The sequence below is a fragment of the Podospora pseudocomata genome, assembly GCF_035222375.1.
Source record: "Podospora pseudocomata strain CBS 415.72m chromosome 2 map unlocalized CBS415.72m_2.2, whole genome shotgun sequence".
NCBI lineage: Eukaryota > Fungi > Ascomycota > Sordariomycetes > Sordariales > Podosporaceae > Podospora > Podospora pseudocomata.
In genome coordinates, this window is record NW_026946366.1 from 2808474 (window position 1) to 2820503 (window position 12030).

The window sequence follows — 12030 nt, forward strand, 5'->3', positions numbered from 1 at the left end:
AGTTCCGTTTCCACTTTTTGATGTGTGGCACCAGCCACTACCACCCCCATCAGGGGCTTAAAAACCACGTTAAATTTTGAAGAATTTTATAATTTAGCTCTTTTACTGAAATGGTGAGAAAACACACAAATACAACCAAGACAGCACAAATATACCCTCAACAGGTCCCTGAATGAATACACCTGCGTGACAGTGGCTCGCTCGCAGGCCGCACTTCACGCAGGACAAAGAAAAGACACTATGGGCTCGCAGGCTACATAATAAGCACCGGAATGGCCTGATCAGAGGGCCAGAATTGCCTGCACGCGTGCAAGGCTCAAAATTCGAAAGAAACAAAAGTCGATGTCCTGTCTAAAATAGAATGTCCGAAGCAGACCGCTTATATACATGACCCCTGTACCCCCGAATCCTCCGAGAGCCCCACTTCCTTACTCAAACCCTCAGGCCTGTGAGCCGCACCCCAAACCATTACCACTAGAAAAGGTATCGAAATATAGCTTTTCACTTTTGATTTAACTGTAAAACTTCTTTTTTTATAGTTATTATAGCTAAATGTCACAACCCTGGTATATGGACGTGACTAAACGATTAGTTGTGGAACCACGGGAGCAGGGACCAGTCGGGGAAACACCCAGGAGAGCCAATCACAGTGCAGGAAGAATGATCAGTGTGACCAGGGTACTGATCAGACTGAGCACGACTCAGGGGAGGTCTATATATACGGAGGAACTGGCTGGTGTAGATAGACAGTTCCGCAGTATGCAATTCACGCTTGTATTCACAGTATTAGTGTTTACATTGAGACATCTTGTTGTGCACTGTTTAGCTGCATGTCACAATCGTTGATGAAGAACCAACGCACGGGGCGCGGGACGCTCCTAGCCAATCATTACGGACCAATCAGAAGTGGAGCGAAAGGCTCACGGTGATCCCGGTGAGCGGAGCGACAGGATCACGGTGATCATAGTGAGCCTCAGGAGGAGGACGTGATCCAGATCACTATTAGGGAACGTGATCCAGGTGATCCACAGGTCTATATATACGGAGGAACTAGATAGCTGGTAGATAGTTCCGCAGTATGCAATACAGGTCACATTCGTTGGTATCAGACTATTGTGATTGAGACAAGCTATTGTTGTACACTGTTTAGCTGCACCGAACCATTTATCTAGAAGCACCTTCAACTGAGTATCCCTCTCAGAGGTTCTGGATCGGGGTTCGTCACATGAAGTCCATATCCTCTCGGGCTATTTTTAATTGGGTATCGGTCATAAAATACAGGCAGCCCTACAAGGTGAGGACCACAGCCAGTAATAGAATATTCTTTCGCGCTCTCTTCCTCTCTCTCTCACACACACACACTCTTTTAGTTTCCCATGAATGCTTGCCTTCCTCTCAACACACAACTACGCTTTTCAACCTTGTTCAAACATCCCACCATCCATCAAGCCTCAAGCCCCCATGTTCTACAATATCAAACAGGATATACAAGAAAATGCAGTGAAGGGAAAAAAGGCTTTAAATGCAACCCCCTGACTCCAGGTATAAGCGCAAAGCAAAGATAACCGCTCGCATCTTACCCCATGTACGCCAATTCGCCAAATGACATCGCCTATGTCGCTCTCGCCAGAATGCAAACGCCAGCCAGGAGTGCCATCCACAACATAGATATAATACCCACCATCCTACCCCAAATAAACCAAAAATAAATGACCACAGGGGAATCTGAAAGCACAGGAAACAAATGAGAAAATACAAGAGCAATGACAAGCAAGTCTTGCAAAGTCTTACCCCACAGCCAACGTCGAATCCAATACCGAATTCAAGAAATCGCCATCTGCCGGGTCGGCTCCCTCCCACCAAAGATCGTTGTCGATATCCATGGCATCTGGCCCGTGACTATGCCCTCCTATTCCATTTGTAAGTGGTGGTGGGTCTGTGGTTGCCGTGGCCAGGGCTTTGCTGCCACCAGCTGCTGTTGGTAATGGTATTAACGACGGCATTCCGTTCACCATTGTCGTCGTGCCGCTCATCTCGACATCCTCATCGTCGATTTCGCCTAATATCCTTCCACCTTCCTTCTTAATATACGTGTAAGATTCCCAATCTTCCAACTCTCCTTCTCGGTAGTCGTTGACAATCGTTTTCACTATTGTCGGGAAGTTTGCCATTCCACAGTCGCCCACATCCAACGCCAACCTCAAATCTGTCATTCCAAGAGGTCCTCTTTCGCTCGCAGCTTTGGCTTCGATCGGCAACAGCCCGCTCTTGTCCCTGGTCAGCTCTCCCCTTTGGAACGCTTCTTCTTCCTTTGCCAGTTGCTTCTTGTATTTGTGCGTCTGAACCCATGCACCCCCTGGCCCAAAGCCAGCATTACCAGAGTCGCCGGGCCCGTTGCTGCGAGTACGACTGAATACCTGCGTAAGAACTTCTTTTATAAACGTGTCGGTGGCGATAGACATGAACTGGGCGGCTTCTGGCGCGTGGCCGGAGACGAGACCAGATTCATAGCAAAAGGGCAACATGCGGGCTTCGATACTAGATACGTCAGGGAATTCGCCAGACTCGACGGCAAGAGGTTGGGCAAAGCGTTTTCGGATCTCGAGGTCAAAGTCTACACGCTGTTAGTGAAGAGTCAAATAAGGGGTAAGGAAGGGATACATACTCATGCGACTGAGACCCCCTGCTGCGCTTGCTGGTACCTCGGTGGTCTTGGCAGGTTTGATGCGGCTCTGGTCTGTAAATACATCTGCCAAGGAGTTGAATGGGTCGAACTAGATAAAGGATCAGTATCTCCAGCGTGGATAGCCGTGGTCGTAAGAAGGCTTACATCGTTTTGTACAATGTCCTTGATCCTCCGCCTGTCTCGTGCCGGCAACTGCATGACCTCTCCCTTTAACCTCCTTTCGGCAGCATCACCAGACACGGGCTTGTTGCCTGCCGTGGTGGACGGCTTGTCATTGGCACTGACCCAGGGCGCAAGGCCCTGGTCGGGCATCTCCCTCGTGACATTTCCATAGATGGCAGCAATGAGCTGGTTATGTAGATGTTCTCTTTGTCCGTCAGGGGAAGCTAATATTGGGTCTATGCGCTCGCTGAACTCGGCTTGATTGAGGCGGCCTGTATGTAAACATGGTCAGCAAGTTTGGCCCGGCATGTATGATGCAGAGCCGCTGGCGCATACCGATCACGAAGTTCGTGATTGTTTCTTTGTAAATAACCCATTGTTCGGGGCCAATGGTGGACTTTAACTGCGTGTATATCGGCTCGAGGTCTATGCGGGCGGGTATAAGCTGGCTCGTTTTGGGAGTCTTGTGCAGCGACGGGGCCGAGACATTGATGGATTTGTTCGCGAGAATGGGGGTAGAGACGCTGATGGAAGGCCGGCTCAGGGCGGCGGGGTCGATGTCGACCATGGTGGTGTGGCCAGCCTTGGAGTTGTAGATGTACAGATATGGTTGGAGCAATCCTGATCCGGAGGCGCGAAAGAGAGAAAGGAGCAGGGTTCAGTTTCGTCGCGCGCGAAATGCACAGTGGTCGCGACGTGAAGCGGCAGTCATTTGCGCATCAAAATGAAGGCCAGACTCATGCGATCGCGGATCCGCAGTCAGAGTGATGGACTTGGCATGGTGTCGCCTTGGAATGGATGGTGTTGTCGTCGGTCAGCCAAACTTGATGGTGGTCAGGTCCTCGGTTGCTCAGTGTCTGTAGTTGAATTTTGCGGGGCCTCTCAGTAACAGAGTTGCGGCGGGTGTAGTTGTAGGCCCTTGTCCCAGTCCCAGGGCAGCTTTGTACCATTCTTGGCAGCCCTTTTACACTGGACGACGACCCCTCGTCACGTCCTGTCTTGTATCCTAGGTCGCGTCCAATCCACCAATATTCAAGTCAATAATGCAGCACTAAACATCACCACCGCCTACAAAAGAGCTTGATTGCGAACGGCACTGGGTTGACATTGACACAATGCAACCATGTCTCACGCCCCGCGCAATCGAATCTCGAATGCAATCGACAGTCTGATCACCCACCTGGTGCCCAGCAACCCCCATGATGACGAGCAGACAGCTCAAGAGAGGCATGATGCTTGCTTTGAGCTTGTCCGGGCCATTTTTGAGCGGTGAGCATTTTTCATCTGATACTCTTTTGGCCTAGACAAAGCTAATTAGAAAGCAACAGGCCCAATTCTCCCTCGATATCGGCCGACGTAAACCATGCTTCGGACCTCATCAAGCGGAAGCTCATACACAGCAACCCTAGCCAGGCCCTACGCTTCTCCAATCTCTATACCCGACTTTTGTCACTGCCAGTCCTGAACCAAAAATGGGCCATTTTATATCTCCTATATCAGCTCTCTGACTCGCCTGATCCCAATGAGCCTCCACCACCACCAAGGCAGCCAGCAGCACCACATGGGTTGACATCGCGGGAGCCAAGCTTCCGGGACCGAGAACTTCAAGCGCAGATCCTTCGGGAGCAGGAAGAGAACCAGGTAGAGGCAGAGAACTACCAAGGGCCAGTACCGGCAGAGCCAAGTTTCCGAGAGCCAGCTTCTCGCGAGCCAAACTTCCGTGAATCAGTAGCGCAGCGGGCGGCGGGACGAGCAACAGGCCGGTCGACGGCAACAGCAGAGTCAAAAACGTCGACACTCGCACCACCACTGGTATCAGAAGAAGAAGACGTAAACAATGTGTTTGCCCCAGGTGGTTTGAAGAAGCTCCCAACCGAAAGGCCACGGCGAAACACCAATGCCGAAGAAGCTCGCTCGCAGCCTGGTGCGGTAGACGGATCTACCAAGAAGAGCACAAGGGACGTTTCAATCAAGTCAAACTTGCTCGCAGACAACTCATTAGAGTTTGAGCCTTCTGAAATGGGTCTGTTGAGAGACCTTCCTTTCACTCTTCAGGGATTATCATCAACAACTCTTCCCTTCACCAGGGATACTGTTTTGAAACTGCCGCCAACTTTGCCGCTACCAATAGTGTCACTGTTGCACACTTTGGCCGAGCCTTCATTATTATATCGAGGGCTTGCAAATTTTGTCAAGTCACCAGCAAAGGGGTTACTCGGCCAGAGCTTGCGGGCAGCCATCAACAATGAGCTTCGGTCATATCTCACTCTTGTGGCAACGCTGGAGGCGCAGATTCGACGGGCATTGTCATCCCTTGATGAGGCAGCACCGCGAGGCGGCATCGGGAAAGCCGGTGTCACGTTGAAGAGATGCGTTGTTTGGACGAGAGAGGCGACCATGGGCTTGCGGCTGATGTCTTTGATATCAGAGGAGAGTTATAGTAAACAAGGCGGACAACTGATCAGTCTGATTCACGGCTTTTCTACCTCTCATGGTGACCCCGTGGTGGCTGCTTTTGCTGAACGCTTGCTGGCCGACGTCACCCGGCCGTTTTACGACATTCTTCGGCGTTGGATATACGACGGTGAGCTATCGGATCCCCATCTGGAGTTCTTCGTCCGCGAACAAAACCCCAACAATGAGAAACAAAACGAGTCTAAGGCCAAGGGCCAAGCTAGTGTGTGGAACTCCAAGTACGAAGTCGTCGACGCCATGGTACCCAGTATCATGACCCCCGACTTTGCCCAAAAGGTCTTTTTGATTGGAAAGTCCCTCAACTTCATCCGCCACAGCTGCGGCGACAGCCAGTGGGTCGACGCCTATAGCAAAACCTCGTCAAAGGAGCTCAAGTACGGCGACACGGCCACGCTCGAGAAGTGGATCGACGACGCCTACAAGACCACCATGCAGCGCCTCATGACGCTCATGAACACCCGCTTCCGTCTGTTTGACCACCTCCAAGCCTTGAAGAACTATATCCTTCTCGGCCAGGGCGACTTTATCGCCTTGCTGATGGAATCGCTCGCCGCGAACCTCGACCGCCCAGCTGGCGCACAGTACCGCCACACCCTCACTGCCCAGCTCGAACACGCCATCCGCGGCTCCAACGCCCAGTATGATTCCGACGAGGTCCTCCGCCGCCTAGACGCCCGTATGCTTCAACTGAGCCACGGCGATATTGGCTGGGATTGTTTCACGCTCGAATACAAAATCGATGCCCCTGTCGATGTGGTAGTCACCGAATGGGGAAACCGTCAGTACCTCAAAGTCTTCAACTTTCTCTGGCGGATCAAACGCGTCGAGTTTGCTCTGGCATCCACCTGGAGAAAATGCATGACGGGCGCGAGGGGAGTGCTGCAATCCAACGACGAGACAGTGCTCCAGACGTGGAAATCCACCAGGGGAACTCTCGCGGAGATGATCCATTTTGTTGGTCAACTGCAATACTACATTTTGTTTGAAGTCATCGAGTCCAGCTGGGGGGAGCTGCAGAAGAACATCCGAAAAGAAGACTGCACACTGGATGACTTGATCACGGCTCATACCAAGTACCTCACCTCCATCACCCACAAAGGACTTCTCGGTGCCCGCCGGAGACAGCACCATGACGCACAAAAGGAAGCCGCCTCGCTGGGCCGTGACGCATCAGAAGTTGAAGACCGCAACTCGTACATGGTGCAGCTGTCGCTCCTGCTGCGAAACATGCTCGACTACAGAGACAGCGTGGACGGGTTATACTCGTGGTCGGTGTCTGACTTTACCCGCAGACAAGAAGTCGACACGGTCTCGCTGCTGCGAAAACACCGGCCCAATTCGGGAGACATGGAGAGTTCTGTCGGGCCGGACGATCCCTTTTTTGGTTCTGCCGGGGGAGTGGGAGGGAACAACAATATTAAGAGCGAGTTCCCCGCGCTGCAGGAACGGCTGAAGCAGTTAGGGGTGAGTTTCAGGCAGAGGCTGCAGATCTTGCTGGGGGATCTGGCGTATCAGCCTGATGTGGACATGCGCTTCCTGGGGGTGTCGATGAACTTTAATGATGTGTATCAGCCGGTTAGGAGGAAGAGTGGGAAGGCTGGCGCTGGGGGGAGTGGTGTTTCGGCTGGTGGTGGGGAGAAACAACAGCAGCAGCAGCAGGGAGGGAATGTGGGGAGTGTGAATGTTTCGTTTTCTGCTTCAAGGGCTTAGGAGGCTGGAAAGGAGGAGAGTGAGGGTTTGAGACCACCGGGGCAGGATAGGAGGAAAGGAGAGGAAGAGGAGGAGAAAGTAGTAGACGTGAAAGCGGATCGGTGGGCTGATGAGAAAGGGGAGGGGGGAAGCGTGAGGAAGACGCCTTCTTCGGGTGGTATCAAACAGGGCAAAACACTTGTGACGACTGTGAGACCGGTCGAGAGACAACCATGTGGCAAGACTGTAAGTCCGAGCAAGAAAACTCCCAGCCCGGGGAAAGGCGGAGGGTCATGGCTCCAGACTAGGCCGGCGTGGAAGAGGCCTTGAAAAGGGTTGTATTGTATACTGCGGGCGGCGCGACTAGAGTATCTTGTCATGATTTGGCGAGGGGGGAGGGAAAGGGGTGTTCATCTTTGGGAGTTTTGACGGTTAGAGTTATCGGTGTTTTGGTGTGTGTTGAAATGATATATGTTTATGACCATAATCTGTTTCTAATCGTGATACAAAAGTTTGAGCAAAGTGGATTGCCTTCGACTATAGATTAACGTGTACATTGACTGGCTCTAACCATGTCTAACTTGAAAGTAGATAATACCCATGTGTGTTGAAAGCTTCTTGAGGTAACTCATCGACTAACAAAAATGACATCTGCAAGAGAATCCACGTTCATAGATATATTCCATGTCAGTCGCCACTCCTCCGATAACCACCCCCCATCCCACGCCGTGTATGCAATATCTGACTCCTCCCCTCCCAAGACGAATATAATCAACTCTCAGAACCAAAATGCTATGCTTTCTCAAAAATAAAAATAAACCTTTAATCCTCAATCGCCTCCTCATCAGTAACACCCTGCTCCTTGATCTTCCTCTCCTCCGGCTCAGGCAACCCCACATTCTTCCTTGCCATGACCTGACTCTCCACAAAACTGTCCCAATGCTGGGGATCGGCCTCCCTCAGTCTCTTGAGTATATCTTGCCTCCTCTCCTGGAACACCTGGACTACGCCTCTCTCTTCTGCTTCCTTCTTCAAGTCGGCGTCACCCATCTCATCCAGCAACTCATGTAGTAACCTAGCATGGTTGGGATCCGCCCCGACTTCTTCGACTCCCGAACTCAAAAGCGCGGCATTGTAGTGCTCAGGACGGAGAGCCACGATTCCAGCACGGAATTTGTGACCCGCCCGGAGAACGCGCGCCTCTTCATCTGCGAGCGCCTTGGAAGACAAAGAAATAATAGAGTTGGAGCGAGAGAGGGCCTTGCGGGACTCGCGTGATTGAGCAACGGCGTCGTCTTCGGCGTCGGAAATAATGGCAGCTGTATAACTGGCTGAGAGGTCCGAGTCAGTTGGGAGAGGGGGAGTAGGACCAGACGCCAGGCTGGATGATTTGCCATTAGCGTTGTCAAGGGAAGACAAGGAAGCGGCATCGCCCTTGTCGTTTCCGGCAGTGGTGCTGGCGGTGTCCACGCCCGAATCGTCGGCTGCTGACAGGCGGGTGTCGGGGAACTCGTCTTCAAAGCGCTTGATGATGCCATGTAGGGTATTATCCAGGAACATGAGACGGTCTGCGATTACTGTTAGCATCAGAGTATTCCTATAGGACTGTAAAGAGAGGCACGTACGATAAGTGTGGCTATCATTCGCCGCCATCTTGGCTTTGACGATAGCAGGTTGGAGCCTCAACCGGATCTTGCGAGCGCTGAGCAGCAGGTGCTTGCTCGTATCCTTGGCCTTGGCCACCGCAGTGGTAGGTTCCTTCTCACCGTCTCCCAAGGAAACCTGATCCACCTCACCAGCCAACAGTTCAGGGACAGAATGCGAAGAAATATCATCGCCCCTGTTCTTGAGGCAGCAAGCAAGAGCCTTGACGACTCCAGTACCGCCGATGACATAGTCGTTATCCGGAGCGGCATCAACATCTGCATCAGCATCCAAAGAGAGCATGACATCGTGTCCAACCAGCCGTTGCAGGACATCGGGATATTCGGGCTCGGCCTTGAAGCTACCCGACAGCAAGCCCTCCTCAGCTGTGGGTGCAGGTGTTGTTGCTGATGTAGCGGTCTGCAAAGCAGTAGCAAGCTCCATGTTTCTCAACCCATACGCGACGACTTGCTTGGCCATGGCCTTGACCAAATCACTCGATTGCTCGCTGGGTACCTCGATATCAACCGCCACCAGACTGGTTGAAACCCTGGCGGCAGCGAGGAGCGATGCAAACAGGGCACATGCCTCTTCTTGTTTCTCTTCAGAATTCGCACTTGTCGTGAGCTCGACAAGGTCCTTGTTTTGCAGGAAGCTGATATGTGCCAAGCCAGTAACCTCCGGCAGGATTTCTGCCAGAGCAATGGCTTGCTCAGCACTAAGTGTGCAGTCCGCCAGATGGATGCGCTTGAGGCAAGCAAACTTGGGAAGATATCTTCTCAGAACAGCCACCGCGCTCGGGTCTGAGCTGAAGAGCTCATGGTTATGGCTCAAGTCGATAAACCTTAAGTGATCCAGCTTCACCAGTGTAGGGAACAGCTTGCACAAACTCGACGGCTCCAGATTGCAGTCAGCCAGGCTGAGCGCCCAAAGAGGGCATGTTTCCACCTCGAGTGAATCGGCCAGTATTCCCAGCTTGTCCCGAAGGTCATTCCCACCCAAATCAAGGCCCTCACACTGGTTGCTCTTCAGGAATCTCGCCACGTGGGCCAGGCCCTCCGAGTCAATATCATTGTGCGCCAGATTCAACCTCTTAATTCCACATTTGATAGCACCGTCGATGACGGCTGCCAGCTGAGGTGTAGACAGTCCTGTTTGCGCCATACTTAGCAGAGTAAGTGTTGACCCCCCCAGTCTTTCCCCTAATGACTTCGCAAAGAGCGAGCACAGAGCTTGAGGAGGTGGTTGTTGCCCATCCGGCAGGGGAGCGCAGACATGTCGTGGGAACTGAATCCCGCTCAAGTCCAGGACCTTGAGGGTCCTGCACAGATAGATAAACAAGCATATGTGCCTCCAGCCCTCCGGGCCGATTCTGTTGTTGCTAAGCACTAGCCGCTCAACGACACCGCCTTGCTCTATGAGCCCATCGACGGTGCCAGTTGATGATTTCTGCTGCTGTAGTTGCAACTGTCTCCTTCGTTTTAGTGGTGACAGAACCTTGGTTTTTCTCGCTGCTAGCAAGCCAGCCAGGATAACTCTGAGCCCTTCATCTGCCAAGGAGCAGTCCACCAGAATCAGCTCTCTGACGGGGACAACAGCGAGGTAATCACCCAACGTCACCAGATCGGGCAGCGCCATGTAGTAGCCCGTCAAATCCAGCTTCTCAACCATACCCGTCTCAGCAGAAAAGTTGGCCGGGTCCATCAGCTGTTCGGTTATCTTCTTAAGAATATGTGTCTCCCGCAGCTGACAGCACCGGCGGTATATCCTAACTGGGTTGGTAGTGGGCATCGTTTGAGGTGGATTTGCAAGTCCGGCAGGTGTTTCAGGTCGATAACTCCCGCCGTTGGCGGACGTAGAGGAATCAGAATCAGAGTTGTAATAGAGCTCCATAGGAACAGTTCCGTTGGCCTCCGCCTGCCGCCGTTTCCGTTCCTTGCGGGCCTTGCGGTCTTCCTCGCTCTTCTTCTTCTTTTCTTTCTTCCTTGCGTCGGATGCTGAAGCAGCAGAAGATATTGGTATTGGCGAAGCTGCAGCTGGCGATGTGCCCAGGCGTGGAGTTGAGGATGTGCCCTCTGTGGCGGGTTCCTTCGGTACTTCTTCCCCCGTGGCTTTGATGGAACCATCAACTTCCTTTTGGCATTCCACCGCTTTGGGGTTCTTGAGAGCTTCCGCCTCGCCCTTCTCCTTGAGTTTCTTTTTCATTTCCTTGGCCGCTTTGTCCTTTGCTTTTCGCTCGTCCATTTCGTCAATGTATTTGGGCATTGGAGCAATCTCCACGTCGACGCAAAACGCCACCCTCCTCAGCTTGGCCTGGTTCAACCCTGAGATGGCGCAGCGCTCCCGATTCCGGTCCACATTCAGCACTTGCCTTTCCACCAGTCCATGATTGTGAGCTTTGAACGTCGGATTCAAACTTCCGCTAGAAGTTGACGATGATAATCTTCGAAATACGTGTAGGAGCCCATTTGTCTGAGAGCCTCGCGGCGGAGCAGGGGTATAGGGACCCTCGCCCTCTGGTTTCGCCGCATGTTGTAGAACGGCCTGCTTGGCTGGGTTGACTTTTGGAACAGAGAACTCGGCGGGCTTGGGAGAAGCAGTATTCGCCACAGGGGGGCTTTGTGTCGCACCGTTGCTCGAGCTGAATTTCTGCGAGATATTGGAGAACCAGGAGCCCCTTCGCTGAGGGGGATGGGAAACGGCAGGTTGGGGTATTCGCTTTTCGTCTGAACTCGTTCTTGTCCCAAGCGCTGGTCGGTTTGGACTTGGTGCCACGTTTGGCGTGCTTTGTGCCGCCTGAGTGCTGTCGTTTCTACCATGGCCGTTGGTAGTCGCTGTGGGGGTGGGCGAGTCCAAGGGCGCTGGGTTCGAGAGTGATCTTTGACGGCCGAGTAGTGGTCTCACGGGTCTGTCTGGAGAGAGGTCAAAGGAACTTGCTGTTAGCTGGACAATTCCCATTCACGATATGCATGGCGCATGTTCAGGCCGCCAGGGGTCCAATTGTGCACAAACCTTTAGGATTCCCGTGGGTCATCCAGCTCACGTCGAGGCTGTGTATGTGCTCCATGTTGTCTCGAGGGGGCGGGTTGTTGTTTCTTTTATTGCTATTGCATTCCCCTATCCTCGTCGCTTGTTCCGGGTTGTATCAGGTGTAAGTGGTGATTTTCTTCTCGGTGTAAAAGGTGTGATAGCCGGGAAAAAGGCGAGTAGGACGATAAGTAGGGAAGAGGTGGGATGTGATCGTTTCAACGTTGGGCCCGGTGCTATCGCGGTCTAAAGCCTCTCTGTTGGAACGACGTCGTGCTTTTTTTCCTTTGTCGCGGGGTTCCGTCCGTCACGAGGTCCAGTTGCCAGTCATGACATGAATGGCTGCC

General features: G+C 52.6%; 3 protein-coding genes across 3 annotated transcripts; 1 reads left to right on the forward strand and 2 right to left on the reverse strand.

Annotated features, from left to right (window-relative positions):
* Positions 1–1239: 1239 nt before the first annotated feature.
* On the reverse strand, positions 1240–3764 carry QC762_212810 (uncharacterized protein). The gene is made up of 4 exons (XM_062888178.1): positions 3185–3764; positions 2831–3120; positions 2666–2774; positions 1240–2614 (listed from the first exon to the last, which is right to left on the reverse strand). The coding sequence occupies exons 1-4, from the start codon at positions 3414–3416 to the stop codon at positions 1788–1790; spliced, it is 1458 nt and encodes a 485-aa protein (XP_062746389.1). The 5' UTR covers positions 3417–3764; the 3' UTR covers positions 1240–1787.
* Positions 3765–3806: 42 nt separating this feature from the next.
* SPC98 (Microtubule-nucleating Tub4p (gamma-tubulin) complex component) lies at positions 3807–7496 on the forward strand. The gene is made up of 2 exons (XM_062888179.1): positions 3807–4117; positions 4177–7496. The coding sequence occupies exons 1-2, from the start codon at positions 3972–3974 to the stop codon at positions 7031–7033; spliced, it is 3003 nt and encodes a 1000-aa protein (XP_062746390.1). The 5' UTR covers positions 3807–3971; the 3' UTR covers positions 7034–7496.
* MHP1 (Microtubules assembly and stabilization protein) lies at positions 7477–11723 on the reverse strand (the record flags this gene model as incomplete). The annotated part of the gene is made up of 3 exons (XM_062888180.1): positions 7477–8580; positions 8638–11568; positions 11669–11723. 3 exons carry the CDS (start codon positions 11721–11723, stop codon positions 7835–7837), a joined length of 3732 nt encoding a protein of 1243 aa, XP_062746391.1. The 3' UTR covers positions 7477–7834.
* Between the last annotated feature and the right edge of the window lie 307 nt (positions 11724–12030).